The sequence below is a fragment of the Oncorhynchus masou genome, chromosome 25 (genome assembly GCF_036934945.1).
Source record: "Oncorhynchus masou masou isolate Uvic2021 chromosome 25, UVic_Omas_1.1, whole genome shotgun sequence".
Lineage (NCBI taxonomy): Eukaryota > Metazoa > Chordata > Actinopteri > Salmoniformes > Salmonidae > Oncorhynchus > Oncorhynchus masou.
Window position 1 is genome coordinate 36,914,861 of NC_088236.1, and position 26,971 is coordinate 36,941,831.

Here is a 26,971-nt window from a genome sequence, read left to right on the forward strand (position 1 = left end):
CAAGAAAACTCAGCAGCCTCACTGCTCTGCAAGCTGGCTCACGCTTGTTTCCAATCAACACTTAACAAGGATCCACAAGACTTCCTGGCTGAGCACTTGAGCCAGGGAGTTCCTGCCCCCTGGGCATGAGGTGTGGAGGTGATTGGTAGTGTGCTTATCTGTCCTAACACTAACCCCCCCCCCCATATCATAACAGTATAAAATTACATCAAACGAGAAAGTACAGTATATTCCCTGTGGGATCTAAATCGTTTCATGCAACCATTTGAGCTGTAGTGAATAATGTGTCTCAGTTCAGAGCGCACCTTCCTGTAGTGGAGATAGGGAGAGGCCAGGATTTCTGCTGCTTGTTGTAAGGTAGGGGAGGCCAGGGGAGGGAGGAAAGTCTTGGGGAGACAGCCAAGCTTCAACTAGCACAGCCTCAAATACACATAGTGGTTGTCTGGTGATACAGTAGGTGGACAACAGGTGATAGGCTTCATAAAGTCTCTTTATGAGCTGCCCAGTCAGTCCACAGTAAGTCAGCAGCCGATCTCTACTATCTAATACCGTTGATCTATGAGATGATCTGTCATCCTACTATCCACGTTCTCACACTGACAACACAATCTTGTTGTCTGGTCATATGATTTCTTACAGTAGTAAAACCCTTTAATCCTAGATTCAAAGGTTTATATCCAGTTTACAGTGATAACTACTGTCTAGTTATGTCTGTAAAAACAAACACACACACACACACACACACACACACACACACACACACACACACACACACACACACACACACACACACACACACACACACACACACACACACACACACACACACACACACACACACACACACACACACACACACACACACACACACACACACACACACACACACACACACACACACACACACACACACACACACACACACAAACACAAATATTATTGTAAAAAAGCCTGTAGGTGTGATCAGCCACTCTCCAACAGAAAATTAAACTGAAATCTACATGCACACGACAAACGTTCTGTGAAACAGCCATTTCATAAACAGCAGATGATTCTTGACCCTGGGGCACTGTGGAGGAGGAGCTGTCCTCCTAAAATACGCTTCCTGCATCACACACTCTGTGTGTGTGTGCGTGCTTGCGAGTACATATTTGAGTCTTTAATTCTGTATGTAGGGTGTGTGTGTGTGTGTGTGTGTGTGTGTGTGTGTGTGTGTGTGTGTGTGTGTGTGTGTGTGTCTATTTTTACACTATCTACTACTATATGTGTCTGAGAGTAGATGCATCTATTGTGTGTATCTGTTTGTGATATTCACTGTGCAATTCTTCTTTCTTTCCACCAGTTTATATGATACATGTGCCTTGGTGTCCAATTCCATCAGCAGCCTGTAGTAACAGAAAAGTAACAAAACATGTATTATTCTATCATCATATTATTTATGTCTAATATAATACATGTTACTTTCTTTGCAAAAAGGAAACTGCACAGAACATCTATAAATGGTTGAATCCTTACAGACTAGACCTCACAAAACCTTTAGTATTGTCCCAACACAGAACCTCTTGGCTGGATTGAATGTGTCTGTCTGTCTGCGTGTGCGTGCGTGTGAAACAGTCCCTCTTTGGGAGCAGGTGTTTGAGTGGATGATCGGCTGTAGTCTGATTGTCTAACTAATGAGGGACATGAGGTTTCCCAATATTCTGACAAACAAAAGGAACAGAGAAAAAAAGCATTCAACCTTTCTGATGATCAGACACATGGTGAAGGGACCTGGCCCACTTCAACGAGCCAAAGAGAGCTGCCCATATGTTTACATAACTCACACCTGATGTTATTACATGTAGGGAAAGTAATAGTCCAGTCAAAAAATACTTTCAATCTGAAGAAAAGATACTAACTGAAGGGAATTCAATTACGACGGAATTGTCAGCAATGTAGCCTGGTTCCTTACTCTATGTGTGTCAGCCACATTATCTTTAATAAAACAAGCTAAATAACCCAAGAGTCAATTGACGCACAGGTGAGTAACATCCCAATCTCCTTTTTTTGTTGCATTGGTTGCGTCTCAATACACCGCGTCCGCCTATGTCGTACTTCCGCATTTGCGGTGAACGGTGGCAGAGCCAGAGCGGTGTTTCTCACCTGGTTACCGGTACTGGTTTAAAAGAATGAATGGAAGTATGACAATTGTTTTGTGACTACCCCAAATAAAGGGTTAAATATGAGTAAAAAACAAACTACAAATATTTCCTGACCTTTCTTATATTTCCGAGATATAGGACAAACACATCAAAAGTTTGTTTGTTATGATACAGATTTGTTCTATTATGTATGTGTTATTCAATGCATTTCTCTGGGCTATAGTATTAAAGGCCAAATTCAATATTTTATCAAATCATTTTTTATATATATTTTTTTAATACCTAAAGGGGTCCTAAAATTCTAAATCAAATAGCTAAATGATCCATAGTATGACCATCTTAAAACAATTCCATATGTCAGCTTAGAACCCCCTCCTCCCCCCAACAGTTTACATGCTGACGATCAGGACACGCAAGTTGAGATATCAAAACTAACTCTGAACCAACTATATTAATTTGGGTACAGGTTGAAATGCATGAAACATTTATGTTAATTTAGCTAGCTAGCTTGCTGTTGCTCGTTAATTTGTCCTGGGATATAAACATCGGGTTGTTATTTTACCTGAAATGTACAAGGTTCACTACTCCGACAATTAATCCACAGATAAAAGTGTAAACTGATTTTGTTTCTCTTAATCTCTCCTCCTTCAGGATTCTTCTTCTTTGGACTTTATATAGTGTTTGGCAACCAACTTTAAGGTGCATTACCACCACCAACTGGACTGGAGTGTAGACCTCAGTTCATCTTTCAATCACCCACGTGGGTATATGCTCCTAAAAACCAATGATGAGATGGGAGAGGCGGGACTTGCAGCGGATCAAGCATCACAAATAGAACCAAGTTCTTTTTTAATGCCTGGCTACGCAGATGCTCGTTGACACACGCGAGCAGTGTGGGTGAAATGAGTGAATAACATGTACTGTATGTGTACATTTATGTTGCAAAGCCCGCGATGCGAGCGGAGTGGTCAAGCATGTTAGATTTTTAAGAATTTTTAAGTCAGATTCACTGTCAAGGAAATTGTGAAATTACCTGAAGGCTTGAAAGCAGTCAGTTGAACCACCTGGGAAAGTAAAACAGACATGTTGATGTGTTGGAGATGGAGCAGCATTCTCAAATACACAATGAACCATTTAGGAGTGATCGTAGGCCTAATAGGTGGATATGGGCTCTTAAGATGCATAATACCAAACATACCTGGTTTCCTGATGCCGGTTTCAAGGAGAAGCTCACAAAACTACTTTCTTTTCCATAACTCTCTGAAAGACAAAAAGGCAAAATCCCACCAGTTATTCTCCTGGTATTAATGGAATTCATGTCAGGTGGTGTAGAACACCTGAGTGTAATATCCAGACTGCATGACTCAACTAACCGCCTTTCACCACAACCCACCACTACCCAATCCTAACCCACCACAACCCACCACTACCCAATCCTAACCCACCACAACCCACCACTACCCAATCTTAACCAACCACAACCCACCACTACCCAATCCTAACCCACCACAACCCAACACTACCCAATCCTAACCCACCACAACCCACCACTACCCAATCCTAACCAACCACAACCCACCACTACCCAATCCTAACCCAACCCACCACTACCCAATCCTAACCCACCACAACCCACCACTACCCAATCCTAACCCACCACAACCCACCACTACCCAATCCTAACCAACCACAACCCACCACTACCCAATCCTAACCCAACCCACCACTACCCAATCCTAACCCACCACAACCCACCACTACCCAATCCTAACCCACCACAACCGAACCCAACCCAATCCTAACCCAACCCACCACTACCCAATCCTAACCCACCACAACCCACCACTACCCAATCCTAACCCACCACAACCGAACCCAACCCAATCCTAACCCAACCCACCACTACCCAATCCTAACCCAACCCACCACTACCCAATCCCAAACCAACCCACCACTACCCAATCCTAACCCAATCCAATCCAACCCACCACTACCCAAACCCATCTAACCTGACTCAACCAACCACAGCCGATGCCTCACTCCAGCCCCAGTTCCACCCACTCTATTCTGCCTCTCCTACCATTCTTGATGACCAGTGAGGTAGAGATGGTGATGCCGGGGCCTGAGGTCTCGCTGGTCTCTGGGCTGGAGGGACGGGGCAGACTGTGTGTCCAGGACTGGGCCGGACCCCTCTGGGATGGCAGGAAGCTGATTGGCTGGGAACAGTTCTACAACCAATAAAAATGTGTGGAACTGTTTAGATGAAGCTGACCTGATTGTGGATTCAAAGCATGTGCATACTGAATTAGCATAGTGTTTTTCTCCAGTTGGAACATGAAAATGTTAGTAAGGATGTCGCTGTATGCTTTTTGGCTCACCGTGAAAGACAAGGCTTTCCTCTTCTCTTTGATCCTCTTAATGGCATTCCTCACCTTTAAGAAAAGCAGACAATACCATCAATAGCTTGTACACCCACTGACGTATTTGGCAGCGTCAAGTGGTTGGCATGCCACAGATGGACAACTACATTTGGAGAGAAAGAAGCCTCGCTGAAAGAGTTCTTTGAAAACCTACCTCACTATTGTAAACCGCATACACCAAGAATATGTACAGGCCCTGCAGAAAGGGAAGGACAGACAATAATATATTACCCATGGCTGTAGACTACCTACAATATGTGATTTATCCTGGCTTTAGTGAGTTAGACAACTTGTTGATGAGGCTGTGTAGATAGAAGTTCCTGATTGTACGATGATGACCAACTTCTTCGTGCTTGGTGAGAACAGTGGGTTGTTTCTATAAGTATATTTTCCGCTCTGAGGAAGACTGCGGTTTATCTCCTCTCCCCTCTCTTCTGGATGAAACCTCAGTAAATCTAAATTAACTAGCATCTCTTTGAGGGGTACTCCGAGGCCAGCGGCCAGCACATTCACATTAATTAACAACCGTGCTTGAAGTTCCTGAGAGAAAGAGAAAGAGAGAAAGCCAGGAACACAGAGAGAGAGATATACAGAGAGAGAGAGAGAGAGATAGTGAAAGAGAGAAAGGCAGAGAGAGAGAGAGGAATAGAGGGGAAGTCCAGAGTACCTCCAGCTGATTTACAGGGCTTATGAGAGGTATGATGGGAAGGGAGGTGGAGGTAAATCTGGCGATGGGTCAGCCTGGAGAACCCCGGGGCCCTGCCATGACCTGTCCTTCAAAGGCCCACTCTGAGCCACCCTCTCCCCCACACAAATGCATACGCGCACTCACTCACACACGCACGCCACTCCACTGGACCTGCTGCAGCCCAACTCTGCTTATCTACAGCAAGCCCACCTCCCTCCTCTCTGTGTCTCTCTCACTCTCAGTTTCTCTTGAAACAATGACATACAATGATCTTTCTATGGGTGCTTTGCTCACCTGAAAGGCATTGAGAGCAATGAAGACATACGCCACCACCATGGAGAGGTGCACCAGGACTCCACACAGCCAGGTCAGGCCCAGCACCGGCAGTAGAATAAGGACTGGTCGTGTCACAGCCCTACAGAAGTCATGCTGTCAGTATAGTGAAAACAGCCACACTCACGCACCAACCCATATGAACACACACACACTGATGTACGCAAACCTGCATGCTTATATTAAATGAAAATCCTGCATAACTGCACACAATTAAATGGCGAGGAAAAACCACAGCTATACTTGATTTGACTGGATTCAATTTAAATTCAGTATAAGTTTTTCAAAATGTCACAATAGGAACAACTGCTCTTTCCATGACATAGACTGGCCAGGTGAATCCAGCTGAAAACTATGATCCCTTATTGATGTCACTTGGTCAGTCCACTTCAATCAGTGTAGATGAAGGGGAGGAGACTGGTTAAAGAAGGATTTTGAAGCCTCGCGACAGTTGAGTCTGGGATTGTGTCTGTGTGCCATTCAGAGGGTGAAACGGCAAGTCAAAAGATTTAAGTGCCTTTGAACGGGGTCTGGTAGTAGGTGCCAATTGCACCGTATTGAGTGTGTCAAGAACTGCAATTCTGCTGGGTTTTTCACACTCAACAGTTTCCCGTGTGTATCAAGAATGGTCCACCACCCAAAGGACATCCTGCCAACTTGGCACAGCTGTGGGAAGCATTGGAGTCAACATGGGCCAGCATCCCTGTGGAACTCTTTTGACACTTTGTAGAGTCTATGCCCCGACGAATTGAGGCTGTTCCGAGGGCAAAAGGGATAGCATCTCAATATGAGGAGGGTGTTCCTAATGTTTTGTCCACTCACTTTATATGCTCTGATTTGGAAGTTAGGACTTTAAATGTTTGTTCCCTTCTACAAATTCCTCTCAAGGAGTGTAAGAGCCATTTTGTCCTGCTTAAAGGACAGGTAAAACATGTATTTTGGAAGTAAAGGGCATGTTAACGTGTCCAGATAAATGTTTTGGGTATTTTATTTAAAAAAATATATTTGGCTGTTTTTGGAGCCTTTGATCATGTTTTCTCTGTGCCCCTGTAACTGCAGAACGAGCATGAGAAAGTATATTGCTGGTGTCTGGAAAACATCACGAACACGATGTGTGCACTTCAATGGAGCAAAAGGCTGTGTGTTGTTGGGATTTTGCATGGCCAGATAGCTAGCAACAATGACAAGAATCTTCCATGTGGAGAATCGTAGGTGGCTCATTTCAGGTAGATTTATGTTGTTCTTGACACCATGTAATGTTTTGAGGTGTTTTGAGCTAATATGGCTCAAATTCACTAGCTAGCTAACCAACAACTGTAACAATGTATTTGAGAGAAGTGCTCATTGTGCACATATTTGTATGTTTTGTCAGAGACAAAATATAGTTTACATGTTGTCAACAAGCTAAGTTACTAAACAACCAACCCGTCTATAACATACCATTTATATCCAAAATACAGATTTGGTTAAAAAAAGTGAACCTGTCCTTTAATATCAAAAGAAATGCAACAAAAAGCATAATAAACAGGGGACCTTCGATGGCATTGGAGCACAAACATTACCATCATGTATTCATCCTCACATAGCCAGAAAAGTTCACAGTGCACTGCAGCCGTGCTCTTCGTTCTTTACAATCATCCCTTTAATCCGTTATATGCTTATACTTGAAATAACTTTAATGTTGCCTTGTGAGGTTGTTTGTTCAAACTGCTGTTGCCGTCGTCTTGCTGCACAGGGGCTAGGAGATTGAGTTCACACTAAACTATGTCTACAAGGTCAAAGTGAGCAGTTCCTCTTCTTTTCTTTTTCAATTGAGTCTTCCTTCTAATGTTGTGACATCATCACATTCTTACAGGGAACAGATTGACTGTGGAGGGGCAGAGATGACTTGCTTACTCCTTCACTCTCTTTACAAGCAAATGAACAGGTGATGAATGAAACAAAAAATAGCATTTCATAAATCTATTATGAAATACGCTCTTGGCGTTCATAGATCAGCAGGGTGAACAATACACATGTATTTATCTTGTCTCCGCAGGTAGCCAGGACTGAACCGTAGGCCCGGGTCCCTGTATAGAGTCCACATTAAGCAGACAATGAGCTCAGTGAAAAGCATACAGACCAACAAACACCCACACAGTGTGTCTCTCTCTCTCTCTCTCTCTCTCTCTCTCTCTCTCTCTCTCTCTCTCTCTCTCTCTCTCTCTCTCTCTCTCTCTCTCTCAGACCAGGTGGTAGGCTGATAAGACTCATACAACTCCCACTACTTCAAACTCAAAACTACCTCATTCTCACACAGTCACCGTCTCTCTGCTCAGTTTGTCTGTGTGGATCTGTCACTTGTGGATTTGAAAACCTCCTACTCCATTGCGCTTCAAAGGAAACTCATTCTGACTCACCCCTCACTGGAGTTGTCTCATTGTATCTCACACATATAAAGCATACCGTGAAAAGCCACCAAGGGTTGGATGTTGGGGTCGAGTCAGGCTCGAAATACAATTTATGTGTCCTACGTTTTCATGACACGTGTGTTTGTGAGTGAGAGAGCAGGAGAGTCAGGGAAAGAGAGGACAAGTGAGTGGATGAAAGAGATGATAAGATAGAGTATGGGAGCGTGGATGAGTGTCAATGAGAGAGTGGATGAGAGAGAGAGAACAGAGAGAGAGAGGGGAAGAGATACACTACAAGTATGTGGACACTCCTTCAAATTAGTGGATTAGGCTATTTCCGCCACACCCATTGCTGACAGGTGCATACAATATAGCACACAGCCATGCAATCTCCATAGACAAACATTGGCAGTAGAATGCTACCTTTCCAACAAGTCAGTTTGTCAAATATCTGCCCTGCTAGACAACTGTAAGTGCTGTTATTGTGAAGTGGAAACGTCTAGGAGCAACAAAGGCTTAGCCGCAATGTGGTAGGCCACACAAGCTCACAGAACGGGACCGTGAGTGCTAAAGTGTGTAGGGTGTAAAAATCATCTCTCCTCGGTTGCAACACTCACTACTGAGTTCCAAACTGCATCTGGAAGCAACGTCAGCACAAGAACTGTTCATCGGGAGCTTCATGAAATGGTTTCCATGGCTGAGCAGCCTAAGATCAGGTCCATACAGAAATGGTTTGTCGAGATCGGTGTGGATGAACTTGACTGGCATGCACAGAGCACTGACCTCAACCCCATCGAACACCTTTGGAATGAATTGGAACGCCAACTGCGAGCCAGGCCTAATTGCCCAACATCAGTGCCTGACCTCACTAATGCTCTTGTGGCTGAATGGAAGCAAGTGTCCACAGCAATGTCTAATGGAAAGCCTTCCCAGAAAAGTGGAGGCTGTTACAGCAGCAAAGCCAACTCCATATTAATGCCCATGATTAGGTATCCACATACTTTTGGCCATGTAGTGAAGTGTACAGTATATACATATATATATAGTTGAAGTCAGAAATGTACATACACTTAGGTTGGAGTCATTAAAACTCGCTTTTTAACCACTAACAAACTATACTTTTGCAAGTCGGTTATCTACTTTGTGCATGACACAAATAACTTTTCCAACAATTGTTTACAGACAGATTATTTCACTTATCATTCACTGTATCACAATTCCAGTGGGTCAGAAGTTTACATACACTAAGTTGACTGTGCCTTTAAACAGCTTGGAAAATTCCAGACGATGACGTAATGGCTTTAGAAGCTTCTGATAGGCTAATTGACATAATTTGAGTCAATTGGAGGTGTACCTGTGGATGTATTTCAAGGCCTACCTTCAAACTCAGTGCCTCTTTGCTTGAGATCATGGGAAAAACAAAATAAATCAGCCAAGACCTCAGAAAAAAATTGTAGACCTCCACAAGTCTGGTTCATCATTGGGAGCAATTTCCAAATGCCTGAAGGTGCCATGTTCATCTGTACAAACAATAGAATGCAAGTATAAACACCATGGGACCACCCAGCTGCCATACCACTCAGGAAGGAGAAGTGCCTTGTCTCCTAGAGATGAACATACTTTGGTGCGAAAAGTGCAGATCAATCCCAGAACAACAGCAAAGGACCTTGTGAAGATGCTGGAGAAAACAGATACAAAAGTATCTATATCCACAGTAAAACGAGTCTTATATCGACCTAACCTGAAAGGCCGCTCCTCATGGAAGAAGCCACTGCTCCAAAACCGGCATAAAATAGTCAGACTATGGTTTGCAACTGCACATGGGAACAAAGATCGTACTATTGGAGAAATTACCTCTGGTCTGATGAAACAAAAATAGAAATGTTTGGCCATAATGACCATCATTATGTTAGGAGGAAAAATGGGGAGGCTTGCAAGCTGAAGAACACCATCCCAACCGTGAAGCACAGGGGTGGCAGCATCATGTTGTGGGGGTGCTTTGATGCAGGAGGGACTGGTGCACTTCCCAAAATAGATGGCATCATGAGATTGGAAAATTATGTGGATATATTGAAGCAACATATCAAGACATCAGTCAGGAAGTTAAAGCTTGGTGGCAAATTAGTCTTCCAAATGGACAATGACCCCAAACATTCTTCCAAACTTGTGTCAAAACGGCTTAAGGACAACAAAGTCAAGCTATTGGAGGGGCCATCACAAAGCCCTGACCTCAATCCTACAGAAAATTTGTGGGCAGAACTGAAAAAGCGTGTGCGAGGGAGAATGCCTACAAACCTGACTCAGTTACACCAGCTCTGTCAGGAGGAATGAGCCAAAATTCACCCAACTCATTGTGAGAAGTTGTGGAAGGCTACCCGAAACGTTTGACCCAAGATAAACAATTTAAAGGCGATGCTACCAAATACTAATTGAGTGTATGTAAACTTCTGACCCACTGGGAATGTGATGAAAGAAATAAAAGCTGAAATAAATCATTCTCTCTACTATTATTGTGACATTTCACATTCTTAAAATAAAGTGGTGATCCTAACTGACCTACGACATGGAATTCTTACTAGGATTACATGTCAGGAATAGTGAAAACTGAGTTTAAATGTATTTGGCTAAGGTGTATGTCAAATTCCGACTTCAACTGTATATATATACAGTGGGGCAAAAATGTATTTAGTGAGCCACCAATTGGGCAAGTTCTCCCACTTAAAAAGATGAGAGAGGCCAGTAATTTTCATCAAAGGTACACTTCAACTATGACAGACAAAATGAGAAAAAAATCCAGAAAATCACATTGTAGGATTTTTATTTATTTATTTGCAAATTATGGTGGAAAATAAGTACATTTGGTCAAATACAAAAGTTTATCTCAATACCTTGTTATATATACCCTTTGTTGGCAATGACAGAGGTCAAACGTTTTCCTTAAGTCTTCACAAGGTTTTCACACACCGTTGCTGTTATTTTGGCCCATTCCTCCATGCAGATCTCCTCTAGAGCAGTGATGTTTTGGGGCTGTTGCTGGGCAACACTCCTATCCAAAGATTTTCTATGGAGTTGAGATCTGGAGACTGGCTAGGCCACTCCAGGACCCTGAAATGCTTCTTACGAAGCCACTCCTTCATTGCCTGGGCGGTGTGTTTGGGATCATTGTCATGCTGAAAGACCCAGCCACGGATTCATCTTCAATGCCCTTGCTGATAAAAGGAGGTTTTCACTCAAAATATCACGATACATGGCCCCATTCATTCTTTCCTTTACGCGGATCAGTCGTCCTGGTCCATTTGCAGAAAAACAGCCCCAAAGCATGATGTTTCCACCCCCATGCTTCACAGTAGGTATGGTGTTCTTTGGATGCAACTCAGCATTCTTTGTCCTCCAAACATGACGAGTTGAGTTTTTACCAAAAAGTTATATTTTGGTTTCATTTGACCATATGACATTCTCCCAATCTTCTTCTGGATCATCCAAATGCTCTCTAGCAAACTTCAGACGGGCCTGGACATGTACTGGCTTATGCGGGGGGACACGTCTGGCACTGCAGGATTTGAGTCCCTGGCGGCATAGTATGTTAATGATGGTAGGCTTTGTTACTTTGGTCCCAGCTCTCTGCAGGTCATTCACTAGGTCCCCCTGTGTGCTTCTGGGATTTTTGCTCACCGTTCTTGTGATCATTTTAACCCCACGGGGTGAGATCTTGCGTGGAGCCCCAGATTGAGGGAGATTATCAGTGGTCTTGTATGTCTTCCATTTTCTAATAATTGCTCCCACAGTTGATTTCTTCAAACCAAGCTGCTTACCTATTGCAGATTCAGTCTTCCCAGCCTGGTGCAGGTCTACAATTTTGTTTCTGGTGTCCTTTGACAGCTCTTTGGTCTTGGCCATAGTGGAGTTTGGAGTGTGAGTGTTTGAGGTTGTGGACAGGTGTCTTTTATACTGATAACAAGTTCAAACAGGTGCCATTAATACAGGTGGAAGACAGAGGAGCCTCTTAAAGAAGAAGTTACAGGTCTGTGAGAGCCAGAAATCTTTCTTGTTTGTAGGTGACCAAATGCTTATTTTCCAACATCATTTTCAAATAAATTCATAAAAAATCCTACAACGTGATTTTATGGATTTTTTTTCTCATTTTGTCTGTCATAGTTGAAGTGTACCTATGATGAAAATTACAGGCCTCTCTCATCTTTTTAGGTGGGAGAACTTGCACAATTGGTGGCTGACTAAATACTTTTTTGCCCCACTATATATATGTATATCGAGAGAGAGAGAGAGAGAGAGAGAGAGAGAGAGAGAGAGAGAGAGAGAGAGAGAGAGAGAGAGAATGGGCTCTAGTGTGGGGACTCACCAGCTCAGATCAAAGGTGTGGAGTTTAGATGCTGAACTGGGAGTGTGCTTCTTTACGCGACGACGAGCGCTGGACACCGTCACCATGACAACACGGCACAGCACCACTGCATTGACCTAGGAGTACCCAAAGTCTCAGAACAACCGATGGACATGCCATATTGTTGCTGTATGACACATGTATGACACATTAGTAAACATCACATGCAAGCACACTCACACACAGAAACGCACACACAGGCACGCACACAGTAAATAAGTGAAGTGAAGCTACATACGGCCAAGATTAAAAGAACAGGTCCCACAAAAGCCCAAATCATATCAGTCTCGACATTGAGCCAGCAGTGACTGTCTGCTTTGTACTTGTCCAGGGATATCGTCAAGGTTACACCAACAATCACAACAGGCAGACCTGCAAAAATAACACAATATTTCTTGCTTTTAATTCAACAGGTCTCTTATATTCATACAACACATGCATGTCTTCAGTGAAGAGAGTTTACATTGCTGTGGTACAGGGCCAGGGACTACAGAAGATACCAACTGTTCATTCCCCAGCCATTCTATTTAGTCTGAACAGGTGAACACCTCAGACAGCTGGCTGGTATATCTGGGCATCTTAGAAAACATCATCATGAGTGTGTTAAGCTTTTTGAATGCACACACTCTTCCAATGGGGTCAGTAGGAGCACAACCTTTGGTCTAGATGAGTGGTGTTCCACACAGCACCGTGTTCTTACCAAACAATACTTCTATGTACTATAGAATATAGGCCAAGGTCTTATGTGAGTGGATGAGTCCTGTGTGGAACGTATAGGACCATTGTATAGTATCATTTGATCATGAATATCTCAGCGGAGTGAGGTGTGATTCTGCATGGTGTTTTACCCCAGCCAATGCTGTAGTACATCTTCATCCGGCGGTCTTCGCTGATGTTGACAGACACCACCTTACTCCACAGCAGCAGCCCCTCCACCAGCATCCAGGAGAAGGAGGCCATGAAGAAGAGGTGCAGCAGGGCCGTCACCAGCAGACATGCCCCCTAGTGGACAGGAGGGACATGGCATTGACAGGGTTCCCATCGCCATAGATATCTGTCCCCCACTTACTCTTACATGGTGGCACGGGCTCAAAAACAATAGAAAGTAATGCACATATAGTACTATAATCCAGAAAAGAGAATGGAGTCCTATCATACATTCAACGACAGAAGCAGCTAAAAGCTTACAGACTCCTGGATCACTGACACAACTGACCCTGTGCCCTCTTCTCGTCCATTTTACCCAGGACCATATACAGAGAGTGAGATGTTTAAAGACAGACACAGCCATGTAAAGAGTCCCACCTCGTTAGCAGAGGCCCAGTCACTGCACATCAGCAGCAGCTCAGCTATCCCCAGAGCCACGATCAGGTTCTTGTGGACAGTGGTGCGGTCAGACTTAGGAACTCTGCCCCCACACCACACCAGGCCAGACAGTGGAGAGGGACACAGAGAGATGATCAAGGTCAGACCAACATACATACAAACCGACCGTGAGTCAGGCATTATACAGTCATAGGAAACACAGCAGCAGTTTGTCTGCTCAGCATAGTAAAGAGAAGTGACAGAGTGAATCATTCAAACAGACAGATGTATTGTAGTCTCCACAAGCTAGTAGATTATTCGCTGGAGCAGGGCACCACTCACCCCACAGCAAAGAAGAGGATGAAGGTGAAGAGTAAGCCACACAGAGACACTCCACAGCCGATGAACGTCATGACCTGGAGGGCTCTCTCACTCTCTGGACTCCTCTGACACACAGACACACATGGGTAGGTATTTATCAGAGATTAGAAACTGGGTGGTTCGAGCCCTGAATACTGATTGGCTGACAGCCGTGGTATACCACGGGTATGACGAAACATTTTTTTTTACTGCTCGGATTACGCTGGTAACCAGCAATGGTAGAAAAAGTACTGCGTCGTGCGTAAGAACAGCCCTTAGCCGTGGTAAATTGGCCATATACCACACCCCCTCGGGCCTTATTGCTTAACTGTAAAACAGGTTGTTTGGATCCTGGATGCTGATTGGCTGATATGCGGGAGTTGTGGGACAACAACAACTCCCGAAAAATACCATTACGTGTTAATGTCATATCTCCACTGTCCACAACACAGGCAGGAAATTCATAAACTATTTTTCCATGCTACTATTTGGTGTGCAACAGTCGGGGGTTGTATAAACCTACATGGCTGCCTCCATGACCTGTTCAACAATGTATTCTTTTACAAATGCAATCTCTCCCGTGCCAGGAAAGAGGAGGAATGCACTGGCTGTCACCAACCAGCGCCAGGACCATGGACAGTTCTTCCACTCATGTGCCATCAACGGAAATGTCACTATTAACATCCCCAACTAGCTTGGTTAGCTCAGCTAGTAGCCTATTGGATATTTATTATTATTTATTAATATTTATCTTTATTGAAGTTCTTCCCTCTCATCATCATTGAATCTCTGCTAGCTAGCTACATGCCAATAATTTGTTTAGCATAGCAACATTGAATGAATAGAATGATTAGAATTAACGACTGGGTCAAAACATAAGAAAATAACTAACGACCAGCCCACTTGTGTAGCAACTTCACAATGCAAAAACTAATTTACTAATTTAAAATAATGTTTTTTATTTAATTTATTTTTTACCCCCTTTTCTCCCCAATTTCATGATATCCAATTGCTGGGCCAATTGTGGCCGCCTCATGGGTCTCCCAGTCGCGGCCAGCTGCGACACAGCCCGGGATCGAACCCGGGTCTATAGTGATGCCTCTAGCACTGCCTCTAGACCACGGTGCCACTTGAGAGGCCTTTATTTAAAACATTTAATTAATAACCGTTTTATAACAGCGATAATGCTCTCGAAGCCGGGAATTATCGCGTGACAACTCCCTCCAAGACCTGTATTCAACTTATTAGCATGTAGAACGGTTTCCAAATCTTTTATCAAAATATGAATTCAATATTTTCATTAATAACATTATTTTAAAGAGTAAATTATTTTTTGCATTGTAAAGCTTCTTCCCATGTTTTGACATAATTCTCGGTTTCCCAGGCTTGACAACTGAACTATACAGACTATAAGTGTCTGTTGACTGTTCTCTATTGTACTATTTCACAATGTGGAATGTGAGGAATTGTGGAGGATAGAATAAACCTTTACCTGGACTTCATAGACTTGCAGCAGCAGGGCAAAGTTGGTGGTGTGGTTGCAGAAGCAGACAGTGGAGTCGTAGTGTTTAGAGATGACCTTACAGCCTTTAGTAGACCACCACCCACCTGCTTCTGGCCTATAGGGGTACAACAGTTTCATAACAATGTATGGTGACCATTACACTAATAAATCTGATTTCTATAGATGTAAGCAGGTTACTGTTTTTTTGTCATGAATGTTGTTCTGGAGGCAGCTCTGCAAAGTCATACAATCTGATTTTAATCCTAACCTTAACCACACTGCTAACCCTAATCTTAAATTAAATCCAAAAAGCACATTTATACAATAAAGCCAATTTTCACTTTGCAGCTGGCCCTCTAGAGGAAATCGCTCAGTTCTGCCTCCAGGACAAGACTCATCCCAATAAACATCAACCTGCTGCACATAATGAGAATTTGCTGTCATTATACTCACATCAGATCAAAGTCCCAGAATGCACAGACTGGGTCATACACGGTCCCTGCAGAATTCTAAAGCAATCGATGGAAAAGGACAATTTCACACTTCACACGGTAAAGGACAGGCTTATGAAGGAGAACAAGGGGGATATTCAGTATCATATTCTCTGTGGAAGAGGCAGATGTATATAGTGCATAGAGGAATATAGTCCATGTGAGTGTGAGACACTGAGGTCTTTACTTGAGATCTGTGTTGGAGCTGGAAGCGCACAGCCATGCTGACAGGCTGTCCGTCCCCCAGGACTGTAGTAGAGATGACAGAGGAGCCCAGGATGGTGCCCAGGTACCTGACACACATAGCACAGCACAGGCAATAAGGTGGCAGTCACACATAAGACTGGATATCAACACTGGATCATGCTCGATAGGCACTAATGGGAGAAAAAGTCTTAATGGAAAATGAATGTTCTTAAGGGATTGATTAAAATCTACAGTCATTCATGAACAAAACTACTCGCCCTGTTTCAAACGATTTCTTCTTACTTCGTGCCTACTGAATGTGACCTTGGTCTGAAAGACGTTCTCATCTGCCGTACCTCTGGATGCCATCGGTGACGATGGGAATCATGGTGATGTTCTCCTCCGCGTTGAAAAGAGGCTGCAGGGAACTGTACCACGTGTTGACCACAGTCACCATCTGGAAGCCTGCTCATACAACATCAACATCAACATCCATGTCTCCACTAACCAAACTATGTGTCTCTCTCTTCTAAGAACACTAGACAGCTTAGCAATGCAGCAGTAAGTGGAAACACAGATCAACATTATGTCTCACTATAGCCAGTTAATATAGATTGTAATGAGTAGTTGACTAAAGTCAAGGCCTCGGGAGTGCAAATGGATGAATACATACTATCTGTATTAGTACATATCCCACTGGGCATGAACTGGGTGAATCAAAGTTGTTTCAACATCATTTGTCAACTTATTGTGACGTGGAATCTCTGTAGAAAATACATTACATTTAAAAAAAAGTAATCATCGTAAACAGTTGTTTTGAGGGTGAAATTTCAACCACATGTCATCATGGTAACCAAATTTCAGCATAGACAAATCTTGTATAAAATATGATGAATATGTACAGTGCCTTGCGAAAGTATTCGGCCCCCTTGAACTTTGCGACCTTTTGCCACATTTCAGGCTTCAAACATAAAGATATAAAACTGTATTTTTGTGTGAAGAATCAACAACAAGTGGAACACAATCATGAAGTGGAACGACATTTATTGGATATTTCAAACTTTTTTAACAAATCAAAAACTGAAACATTGGGCGTGCAAAATTATTCAGCCCCTTTACTTTCAGTGCAGCAAACTCTCTCCAGAAGTTCAGTGAGGATCTCTGAATGATCCAATGTTGACCTAAATGACTAATGATGATAAATACAATCCACCTGTGTGTAATCAAGTCTCCGTATAAATGCACCTGCACTGTGATAGTCTCAGAGGTCCGTTAAAAGCGCAGAGAGCATCATGAAGAACAAGGAACACACCAGGCAGGTCCGAGATACTGTTGTGAAGAAGTTTAAAGCCAGATTTGAATACAAAAAGATTTCCCAAGCTTTAAACATCCCAAGGAGCACTGTGCAAGCAATAATATTGAAATGGAAGGAGTATCAGACCACTGCAAATCTACCAAGACCTGGCCGTCGCTCTAAACTTTCAGCTCATACAAGGAGAAGACTGATCAGAGATGCAGCCAAGAGGCCCATGATCACTCTGGATGAACTGCAGAGATCTACAGCTGAGGTGGGAGACTCTGTCCATAGGACAACAATCAATCGTATATTGCACAAATCTGGCCTTTATGGAAGAGTGGCAAGAAGAAAGCCATTTCTTAAAAATATCCATAAAAAGTGTCGTTTAAAGTTTGCCACAAGCCACCTAGGAGACACACCAAACATGTGGAAGAAGGTGCTCTGGTCAGATGAAACCAAAATTGAACTTTTTGGCAACAATGCAAAATGTTATGTTTGGCGTAAAAGCAACACAGCTCATCACCCTGACCACACCATACCCACTGTCAAACATGGTGGTGGCAGCATCATGGTTTGGGCCTGCTTTCCTTCAGCAGGGACAGGGAAGATGGTTAAAATTGATGGGAAGATGGATGGAGCCAAACACAGGACCATTCTGGAAGAAAACCTGATGGAGTCTGCAAAAGACCTGAGACTGGGACGGAGATTTGTCTTCCAACAAGACAATGATCCAAAACATAAAGCAAAATCTACAATGGAATGGTTCAAAAATAAACATATCCAGGTGTTAGAATGGCCAAGTCAAAGTCCAGACCTGAATCCAATCGAGAATCTGTGGAAAGAACTGAAAACTGCTGTTCACAAATGCTCTCCATCCAACCTCACTGAGCTCGAGCTGTTTTGCAAGGAGGAATGGGAAACAATTTCAGTCTCTCGATGTGCAAAACTGATAGAGACCTACCCCAAGCGACTTACAGCTGTAATCGCAGCAAAAGGTGGCGCTACAAAGTATTAACTTAAGGGGGCTGAATCATTTTGCACGCCCAATTTTTCAGTTTTTGATTTGTTAAAAAAGTTTGAAATATCCAATAAATGTCGTTCCACTTCGTGATTGTGTCCCACTTGTTGTTGATTCTTCACAAAAAAATACAGTTTTATATCTTTATGTTTGAAGCCTGAAATGTGGCAAAAGGTCGCAAAGTTCAAGGGGGCCGAATACTTTCGCAAGGCACTGTACCTTTCAATCAATGTCAGATTTTCAACATTATATTTGCTATCAAAAAATAAAAGAATTGTCTGGGCAGCACCTCCTACTGGAAAATGGATCTATCTACCAATCCAGGGTTTAAACCAGGCCAAGCCCTGCTTAGCTTTGATATTTTGTCACTGACTATTATCAATGTGCGAGCGTGAGAATGAATGTTGAGAGATATCCACTTAAAACTAAATAGATTCATTGTTGCTATGGAAATCATTCTAAAGGGTAGGTTTAACAGAGCAACTGAAATGTAAACATACTTAATCACTCATATATCATTAACGATGCTATTTAGGCCTATATAGAATTTTCAATTTTATTTATTTAACTAGGCAAGTCAGTTAAGAACAAATTGTTATTTTAGTAGTGTTTAGTAGTGTCCTTTAGTAGTGTTTTCTTTACAGCAATTCGACCGTGAAGGCCTGACTCATGCAGTCTCCTCTGAACAGTTGATGTTGAGATGTGTCTGTTACTTGAACTCTGTGAAGCATTTATTTGGGCTGCAATTTCTGAGGCTGGTAACTCTAATGAACTTCTGCAGCAGAGGTAACTCTGGGTCTTCCTTTCCTGTGTCGGTCCTCATGAGAGTCAGTTTCATACTAGCGCTTTATGGTTTTTTCAACTGCACTATCTGGATTAACTGACCTTCATGTCTTAAAGTAATGATGGACTGTCGTTTCTCTTTGCTTATTTGAGCTTTTCTTGCCATAATATGGACTTGGTATTTCACCAAATAGGGCTATCTTCTGTATACCACCCCTACCTTGTCACAACACAAGTGATTGACTCAAATGCATTAAGAAGGAAATAAATTCCACAAATTAACTTTTAACCAGGCACACCTTTTAATTGAAATGCATTCCAGGTGACTACCTCATGAAGCTGGTTGAGAGAATGCCAAGAGTGTGCAAAGCTGTGATCAAGGCAAAGGGTGGACACTTTGAAGGATCTCAAATATAACATACATTTTGATTTGTTTAATACGTTCTAGGTTACTACATGATTCCATATGTGTTGTTTCATAGATTTGATGTATTCAATATTATTCTACAATGTAGAAAATAGTACAAATAAAGAAAAACCCTTGAATGAGTAGGTGTGTCCAAACTTTTGACTGATACTTGATCTTCTGCTTGGATAGCTCCATCTGTGCCACTGACTTGGTTTGACTTTAATTCCACTTTGTAAACAAATGAATAATTGATAGGTTGTATTCACGTCTCCATCAAACCTTATTCAAAGTGCATTTAATGTTTGATATGATTTAGTTCTTTAACGATTTTTGGTGGAGATGGAGTCAAAAATTCAACATACCCATTATTAATTTGTAGACGAACTGGATTTCAAGCCAGTGGCACAGATGGAACTATCCAAGCAGAATATAAATATCCTTCAAAATGTTGATATTTGGTTGCGTTGACAACCTGACAACCAGTTTTTACATTGACAAAAAGGATCCGAACTTTAAGAGGTTAAATGTTGATATTAGGTTAGGTTGTCGAACCAAACACAATTCAATATTACTTTTGTAATACAGTAAATAGCCTATATTACAAACTAAAATAACATTCAACATTAAAATGAGTAACACCTCCATGGCCACATTTTGAAGTCACTGTAACTATAAATGTCTTCTTATGTCATCATATAAAGTGTGGGTGTTCAAGACAACATGGATAGGTTGTCGCAGGTCTGTGGAGATCTTCACAATTGCTGCAATAATCTGTGCAGAATCTCGAAAGGCATTGATCACTTGCACCATGTACTTTTAACGTCATCTCAAATGCAATCTCGGTCATTTAGTTTTGCTATTAGATGAAGCACAGTGATAACACATTCATCTGTTATATAAATAAACAAAATATCTGACATTGTATTCCCATTTGAACTTTGCTGTGATTTGACCTGGTTGAAAGTGCAGTGGGTGACAAGTAACCCAATAATCTGACATTGTTTTTCCATTGCAATTTGGTTGTGCTTTTAGATGGTTGAAAGCATGGTGACAACACCCTGGAAATTGAACAAACTTTACGTTTTAGTTTTGAGTGGGTGAATGTAGGTTGTAATCTCATTGATCAACATCTCAACCAAAAATGACCCAGTTATCCACATTGAAATGACATGGTGTGCCCAGTGGGATGTGCTGATAAAACACTGCTTGATAAATGTGTGGTATTTCAAATAGAATCCTTGCTCACTAGGTGTTTACTGTTGCAATGCGGAATGCATGGTTGAGAATGTAAAGCACTAGGCCATGGCTGAAGGAGTGCAGATGAGATACGGACACTCTCAGGGTTGTCTCTCACCGTTGTCATGGAGATTCTGCATGTTCTGCGTGGGGACTGAGATACAGTCTATGTTGGTGACGCTCTCTACGTCTGGACCACAGAACTTAGGCCCACTCGATCCCTCTCCCAGACTCTGCTGCTGAACCTCCAGTTCTGAATCACATAAAGACATATTCTCAGTGGAATGAACAGAATACTATTGTAAGAGGAATGGTTGTAGTAACAACAGCACATCCTACAAAAAAAGTGCTAATGAGTAAACATGGAAAGGACAGAAAGGTCTGGACACTAAATGTTCCTATTTGCTATCAACCATCTGGGACCTGATGAAGAGCCACTGTGGACAGGAATGTTGTCATTAAAGGTGTGGTGTATGGCCAATATACCATGGCTAAGGCCTGTATCCGTAACAACAGCCCTTAGCCGTGGTATACTGGCTACATACCACACCTCCTCGGGCCTTATTGCTTAATTCTATGGTCGGTCCGCTCTTTCAGCCTTTCAGCAGCTCACAGAACACACTAACATTCTAGAAAAGGCACTGTACTCTACTAAGTGACTCACTGATGTTGGACCTGTGGATAAGTAGATGGTCCGTTTCCGTCATCAGCTGAGCGCTTAGACTGGTCACCATGCGGTCAATGCTCTTGACCACAGCCATCGGTCCACTCACCACCTGGGGCACAGGGTGGGGATAAGGGAATGGGGTTTAATCATGACGATACACTAGTCATTGGTAGGGCCAGGAGTTTCACCTGACCACGTGACCTAACCAGAATATTAAGCCCATAACTAGGACCCAGAGTTTGGTCAGGTGGTCAGGAGACTCCTGGCTGTGGTTATTGGATAGAGCAGAGACTGTGGGTGAAGCATTGCTATGTGGATGTTTCAGTCCTCTAGCTGCTCTAATACATTCAGCCTGGCTGTGCTGTACTGCTGTGACCTTGGAGGGTAGAAAGGCCTGGGGGAGGGGAGGTGGGTGAAATGGGGGAGGCAAAATCTCGGCAACAATATGAATGCTTCTCAAATGCCTAGCACTAGGATACAGAGACTTGCAATACTTGCGGTTTATATGAAGTACAATGTTAGACATGTCTGAGTAATTGTTTTGGATGTGATATGTTAACCATAATAGCACAACATACTTCACTGTGCTCCTTTAAAGAACATTCAACAAAGACAATAATGGATATTATCTTCAAAATGTTCACACACATTTAAACATTACCAGAGATCATAATAGTCTGTGAAAAAGTGCTGCTTACAATATACAAATTAGACCTGTTTATTGTCATGACAGATTTTGATGCAATCTAGAGCAGATTAAATTTAGTGTATCTGCGATGAAGTTTGATCAAGATTCAACCCTATGTGCTCTGTACAAGTACACTTATCTAGCCAAGCTTAAGCATTAATTTGATAGTTTCTCATTCACAGTATCCACTTGATCTTACTGCCCTCTAGTGGAGATATGCTCAAATAATACTGCCATACTCCGTATGATGTCATGTTTCATGTTTTGTGTGGACCTCAGGAAGAGTCGCTGCTGCTTTTGCAACAGCAAATGGGGATCCTAATAAAATAGCAAATACCAAACACTCCAGTAGTCATGTTTATATTCCCAACACCTTGGCGGCACTACCGCCACCGTATCCCAGACAATGTTTTAGCCTGCCTCTCTGGTACCTGATGTAAGAAGGGCTTTATAAATACATTTGAATAGTTGATTGGTACCTGTTTGATGGCCTGCCACTTGGGGGCGTTGTCCTGGCTGATGAGGCTATCAGCCACAGTGATAAATGTGTGGCTGAGTTCCCCGGCGCTGATGGTGGCAAGGCTGTCGTTGCCTTCCGCGGCCGTGTCTGTGGGCACGTCTGCAGCCCGCGCTAGCAGCTGGAACAGGGACAGCATGTCCCCAGGCTGCAGCCCCTCCCTGGTGTCCTCCAGGGCCTGCCTGGACATGTTGAGCAGACTGGACGCCTGACCCCAGCTCATCTGGATCCCTGGCTGCCCCCCCATCACACCCTCCACGCCCTAATACACACACACAGATAGATGCAGGCGGGGACGCACACATCCACACATACACAGCAGAGGATGGAGAGGAAATCCAAAACAGGGTTCAAGAATATTGAACTCACTGACAGAACAACGTTTATTGATGTGTCAAGTTGAGTAGGTTAGAGATAAATTGTAAATGTCCTAATCCAGACAGGGAACCAATGATTTCTAGTAATCAGTAATCTTTACCTGCGTTCCATTGGAGATCTGCATGAGGTGGTGCATGAAGGGACTAGGATGGGAGCGCTGAGACTCACTCAACTCCTTCATCTTATCATAGCTCTCTGTAAGAAACAGTCGTGTCAAAGACAGTCCCTGGTTCCTCTCTGATGTTTGGTGACGGTAGTTACTAGCATTGTACAAAGTCACAAATATTAATGTTTTTTTTTTATTTTACCTTTATTTTACTAGGCAAGTCAGTTAAAAACAAATTCTTATTTTCAATGACGGCCTAGGAACAGTGGGTTAACTGCCTGTTCAGGGGCAGAACGCCAGATTTGTACCTTGTCAGCTCGGGGGTTTGAACTTGCAACCTTCAAGTTACTAGTCCAATGTTCAGTCAGTTTCCCTCATGTGATGCAAAATGAATTTCACTAGTCTGTTCAGAAATAGACAACTTATTGGTGTACAGTAAAGAGCCATGTTCGTTACAGTATGTAGGTAATGGTCTGGTCGTAGGTCGTGGCAGTCTAGGTAGTGGTTGACTCACCCCTGCTGGTCCTGCAGATGAAGGGCAGTGTGGTGGAGCAGTCTGCAGAGTCATACAGGGGGAGCTGTTGGTTAGACCAGCCCAGAGTCCTGCAGCCCTGCATCTCCCTCTGCCTGTAGACCGCTGCTCACGCACACACATACACACACAGGCACACAGGCACACACACACACACACACACACACACACACACACACACACACACACACACACACACACACACACACACACACACACACACACACACACACACACACACACACACACACCATCCCCACAAACAAATACATACACACATTTTGTGATTTGTGACACCTCTGCTTAATCAGTAGTCCTCTAAGTTTTTGGTTTAATTCAGCATGCTGTAGCCTAACATAACTTTGTTGAAATCGATAGCAATTTACAAGTGCAATACTATTATGCTTTCATATTGAACATATTCAACAACCTTTGAAAACGTAGACAATTCCTTCCAATTGATTTGAGCGTGTTTTTACTGAGAATGTATGCTGGCAAAAAGCCCCTCCATTGTGAGTCAATTCCCTTGTTACACACAGCAATGAAATCCATTATTTTTCATGACGGTTAAACATTTGATTGGTTTTCACTATTGAGTAGAGCTCCATTCTCTTCGTAAAGCAGACCTCATACTTGCGCAAATTCCCCTCCCTCTGCCCTCCACATGGCCGTTAGCCAGTGAACCACGCTAAACAGTTTCCTCTCCCCCATGTATGTCTCTCAGACAGACATCCTGGATGTGTTAAGGCAGACAGCCATTGGGTTAACTGGCCTCTTTCGAGGTAAATCACCCAGAAGGATTTAAACAACCAACTGATGGGAGACTGGGAACAACCACCACTGCCTCGGTATTGGATTAGTAATAGAAACAGATTGGTCTGGAAGAAGGTCTGTAGGTTTGCCATAGAAAGTCCTATAGAGGACTATAAGATCATTAAAAGGCTATGTGAAAGAATCAAAAGACCAACATTCTGATCAAAACCTGCAGGAGGCAACCCAAATAACGTGAGCTGAATTGTATGTGTGAACAAATCCTTTATAAATGGGAAGTACCTCGATAGGAGCAAGAGACCACAAAGGGGCAGGTGAAACAATATGGCTGACGGTAAGTTATGGCAAAGATTTAACTAAGTTGACAATTCAACCAAAACTGAAAATATACCAACCTGGAATCAAAAGATCAACCAATAGAAAAGAGCTGATCAGATTATAGCTATATTTTATGTAGGGGTATCTCAATGCTGTGTGACTGTAGGTGGAGTCTCACCTGGGCAGAACAGCATGGCTGGCACCTCTCTGACCACTGGGTGACGGGTCATATTATCTATACTCCAGGTAAAGATAGCGTCCTGGGTCAAAGATGAGCAGCCATTCAGGGCATGGAACTGCCTCTGCTCCAAGGCTGTGTCCCAGACATTCAGATCTGTGATATTCCCTACAAAGGGCTCGGTGAAGTTCCCTCCAAACGAGTCCTGATCCTGCCCCAGGATAAGTATGCCATCTCCATGTATGTCCCTGGGGGTGTCAGACCCGGAGCCCATGTCCCCCCTCTCCCCGTCCACATAGATGGCCCAGTGGCCGTCAGTCTTGCGCCAGGTGACACAGAGGTGGTGCCAGGCGCCATCGTTGGGGAAGGATGCCTTGTAGGGGCGGTGCTGCCCATGAACAATGAGCGCCAGCAGGATGCGTCCTGCCCCGTCCAACTGCCCGCGCAGCTGGAACTCGTTGGTGAAGACGGCCGCGGCGTAGGAGTACATGGTGGACACCTGGTACCACTGGGGGTCCCACTGCACGCGGACACACACGCTCACAGCTGGCAGGGCCGGGAATGTCATATTGACACGGCCGAAGCCCTCCTGGGAGTCCCTGGGGAAGTTCAGGGCTTGGAACAACACATCTGAACAGGTAGAGACAGGAGGGGATCACTTTCAACGCTAACCCTAACCATAAGCCTGACCCACAACACCCAAGTACAGATCATCATGCAATATGGCATCAGGACATACAGATGTAAGATCTTAATTTGAGCCAGTTTTCTACAGCAGGAAAACAATCCTGCAGCAATTGGAAATGTGAATTATTATGTGGATTATAATTAATGGACATTTTTGTAGGGGTTGATACATTTTTCCATTAGGGCAAATCAAGTCTGAAATTTCAAAGTGGAAATGACAAACTTTAGGAGCCTTTTTAAAAATCAAATACTCTACAAGTTTGCGTTTCCCGCTGTGAAGGACAATTATCAGCAACAAAAGAGTGATCAAATTATGATCCTACATCTGTAGGTGTTTAAGTTGCTAAACTCACACTGTTTGGCAAGGGCCAGAGACCTGCTGATTGGCCTGTTGGGGTCTCTGACCCACATGGGTCCTTGCAGGCCTGCCTGCCTGATGAGCTCCAGGGTTCCCTCCTCATCTTCAGGCTGGCCCAGGGTGGTGAGGGAGCTGAACTGGCCCCTGCAGAAGCTCCCTGCCTGGGAGAGGGCCAGGGACACATTGACCAGCTGGAACACCCAGTCTGATGTTTGATGGATCAGGTGCATACTGCTGCCCTCTGTCAATATGACACCAGGAACACACAACCACAAATAGGCATATTATACTTTACAGGAACACTTACAGGAACACTTCTGTCATCTCTTTGAGCAAATCTCTATGGAAACAACATGCAATAGCCTTGGCATACAAAAGAGTTTCAAGCATTGTGCATCAGATTGTGATTGGCAGTTCCAGAACTCACCATCTGAGCTCCTCTCTCCTCTGTCTAGCCCTGGCTGAGTTGGCTCACATTCACACAGCACCTACCATAGAGGAAACATTTACTTTGCTTTATTCTGTTGGCTATGGCGTAGACATGTAATATCCTTGATGTGTACTTATCCAATAATCTCAAAATAGAAACAAACAGAATAATCAGTCAAATGAATAGCTGTGTTAAGCCTTTGAAACGTCTCAGGTCTGCCAACAAAAGCATGAATTTCTCAAAAAGAACACTGAAAATGGTGAACTTGTTTCTCTCTCCAGTTGATTTCCTAGTTTACATAAGAAAGGAATAGACATTACCACTATGCAACAGAGCAGAACCAGAGTCAGCAGGGTTCCAGTCATCTCTACTTCTCTATGTTCC

The 26,971-nt window shown here is 43.3% G+C and overlaps 1 protein-coding gene across 1 annotated transcript; it reads right to left on the minus strand.

The window, feature by feature from the left end:
• Positions 1 to 839: 839 nt before the first annotated feature.
• On the minus strand, positions 840 to 26,971 carry LOC135513563 (adhesion G-protein coupled receptor D2-like). The gene is made up of 25 exons (XM_064936451.1): positions 26,908 to 26,971; positions 26,585 to 26,645; positions 26,153 to 26,398; positions 25,113 to 25,742; positions 23,828 to 23,950; positions 23,308 to 23,402; positions 22,792 to 23,091; positions 21,622 to 21,733; positions 21,076 to 21,210; positions 16,571 to 16,679; positions 16,216 to 16,321; positions 15,991 to 16,046; positions 15,526 to 15,652; positions 14,016 to 14,119; positions 13,674 to 13,776; positions 13,217 to 13,370; positions 12,607 to 12,740; positions 12,330 to 12,445; positions 5,544 to 5,664; positions 4,716 to 4,757; positions 4,520 to 4,573; positions 4,222 to 4,369; positions 3,340 to 3,401; positions 3,175 to 3,205; positions 840 to 1,385 (listed from the first exon to the last, which is right to left on the minus strand). The coding sequence occupies exons 1-25, from the start codon at positions 26,950 to 26,952 to the stop codon at positions 1,378 to 1,380; spliced, it is 3,222 nt and encodes a 1,073-aa protein (XP_064792523.1). The 5' UTR covers positions 26,953 to 26,971; the 3' UTR covers positions 840 to 1,377.

Excerpts from the sequence above, each read along its gene's own strand:
- LOC135513563 (XM_064936451.1), bottom strand. The coding sequence starts at position 26,952 with ATGACTGGAACCCTGCTGACTCTGGTTCTGCTCTGTTGCATAGTG. Across the intron at positions 23,092-23,307 it reads AGATCTCCAATGGAACGCAG|GGCGTGGAGGGTGTGATGGG; the intron begins GTAAAGATTACT and ends TGTGTGTATTAG. Across the intron at positions 14,120-15,525 it reads TGCAAGTCTATGAAGTCCAG|AGGAGTCCAGAGAGTGAGAG; the intron begins GTAAAGGTTTAT and ends TCTGTGTGTCAG.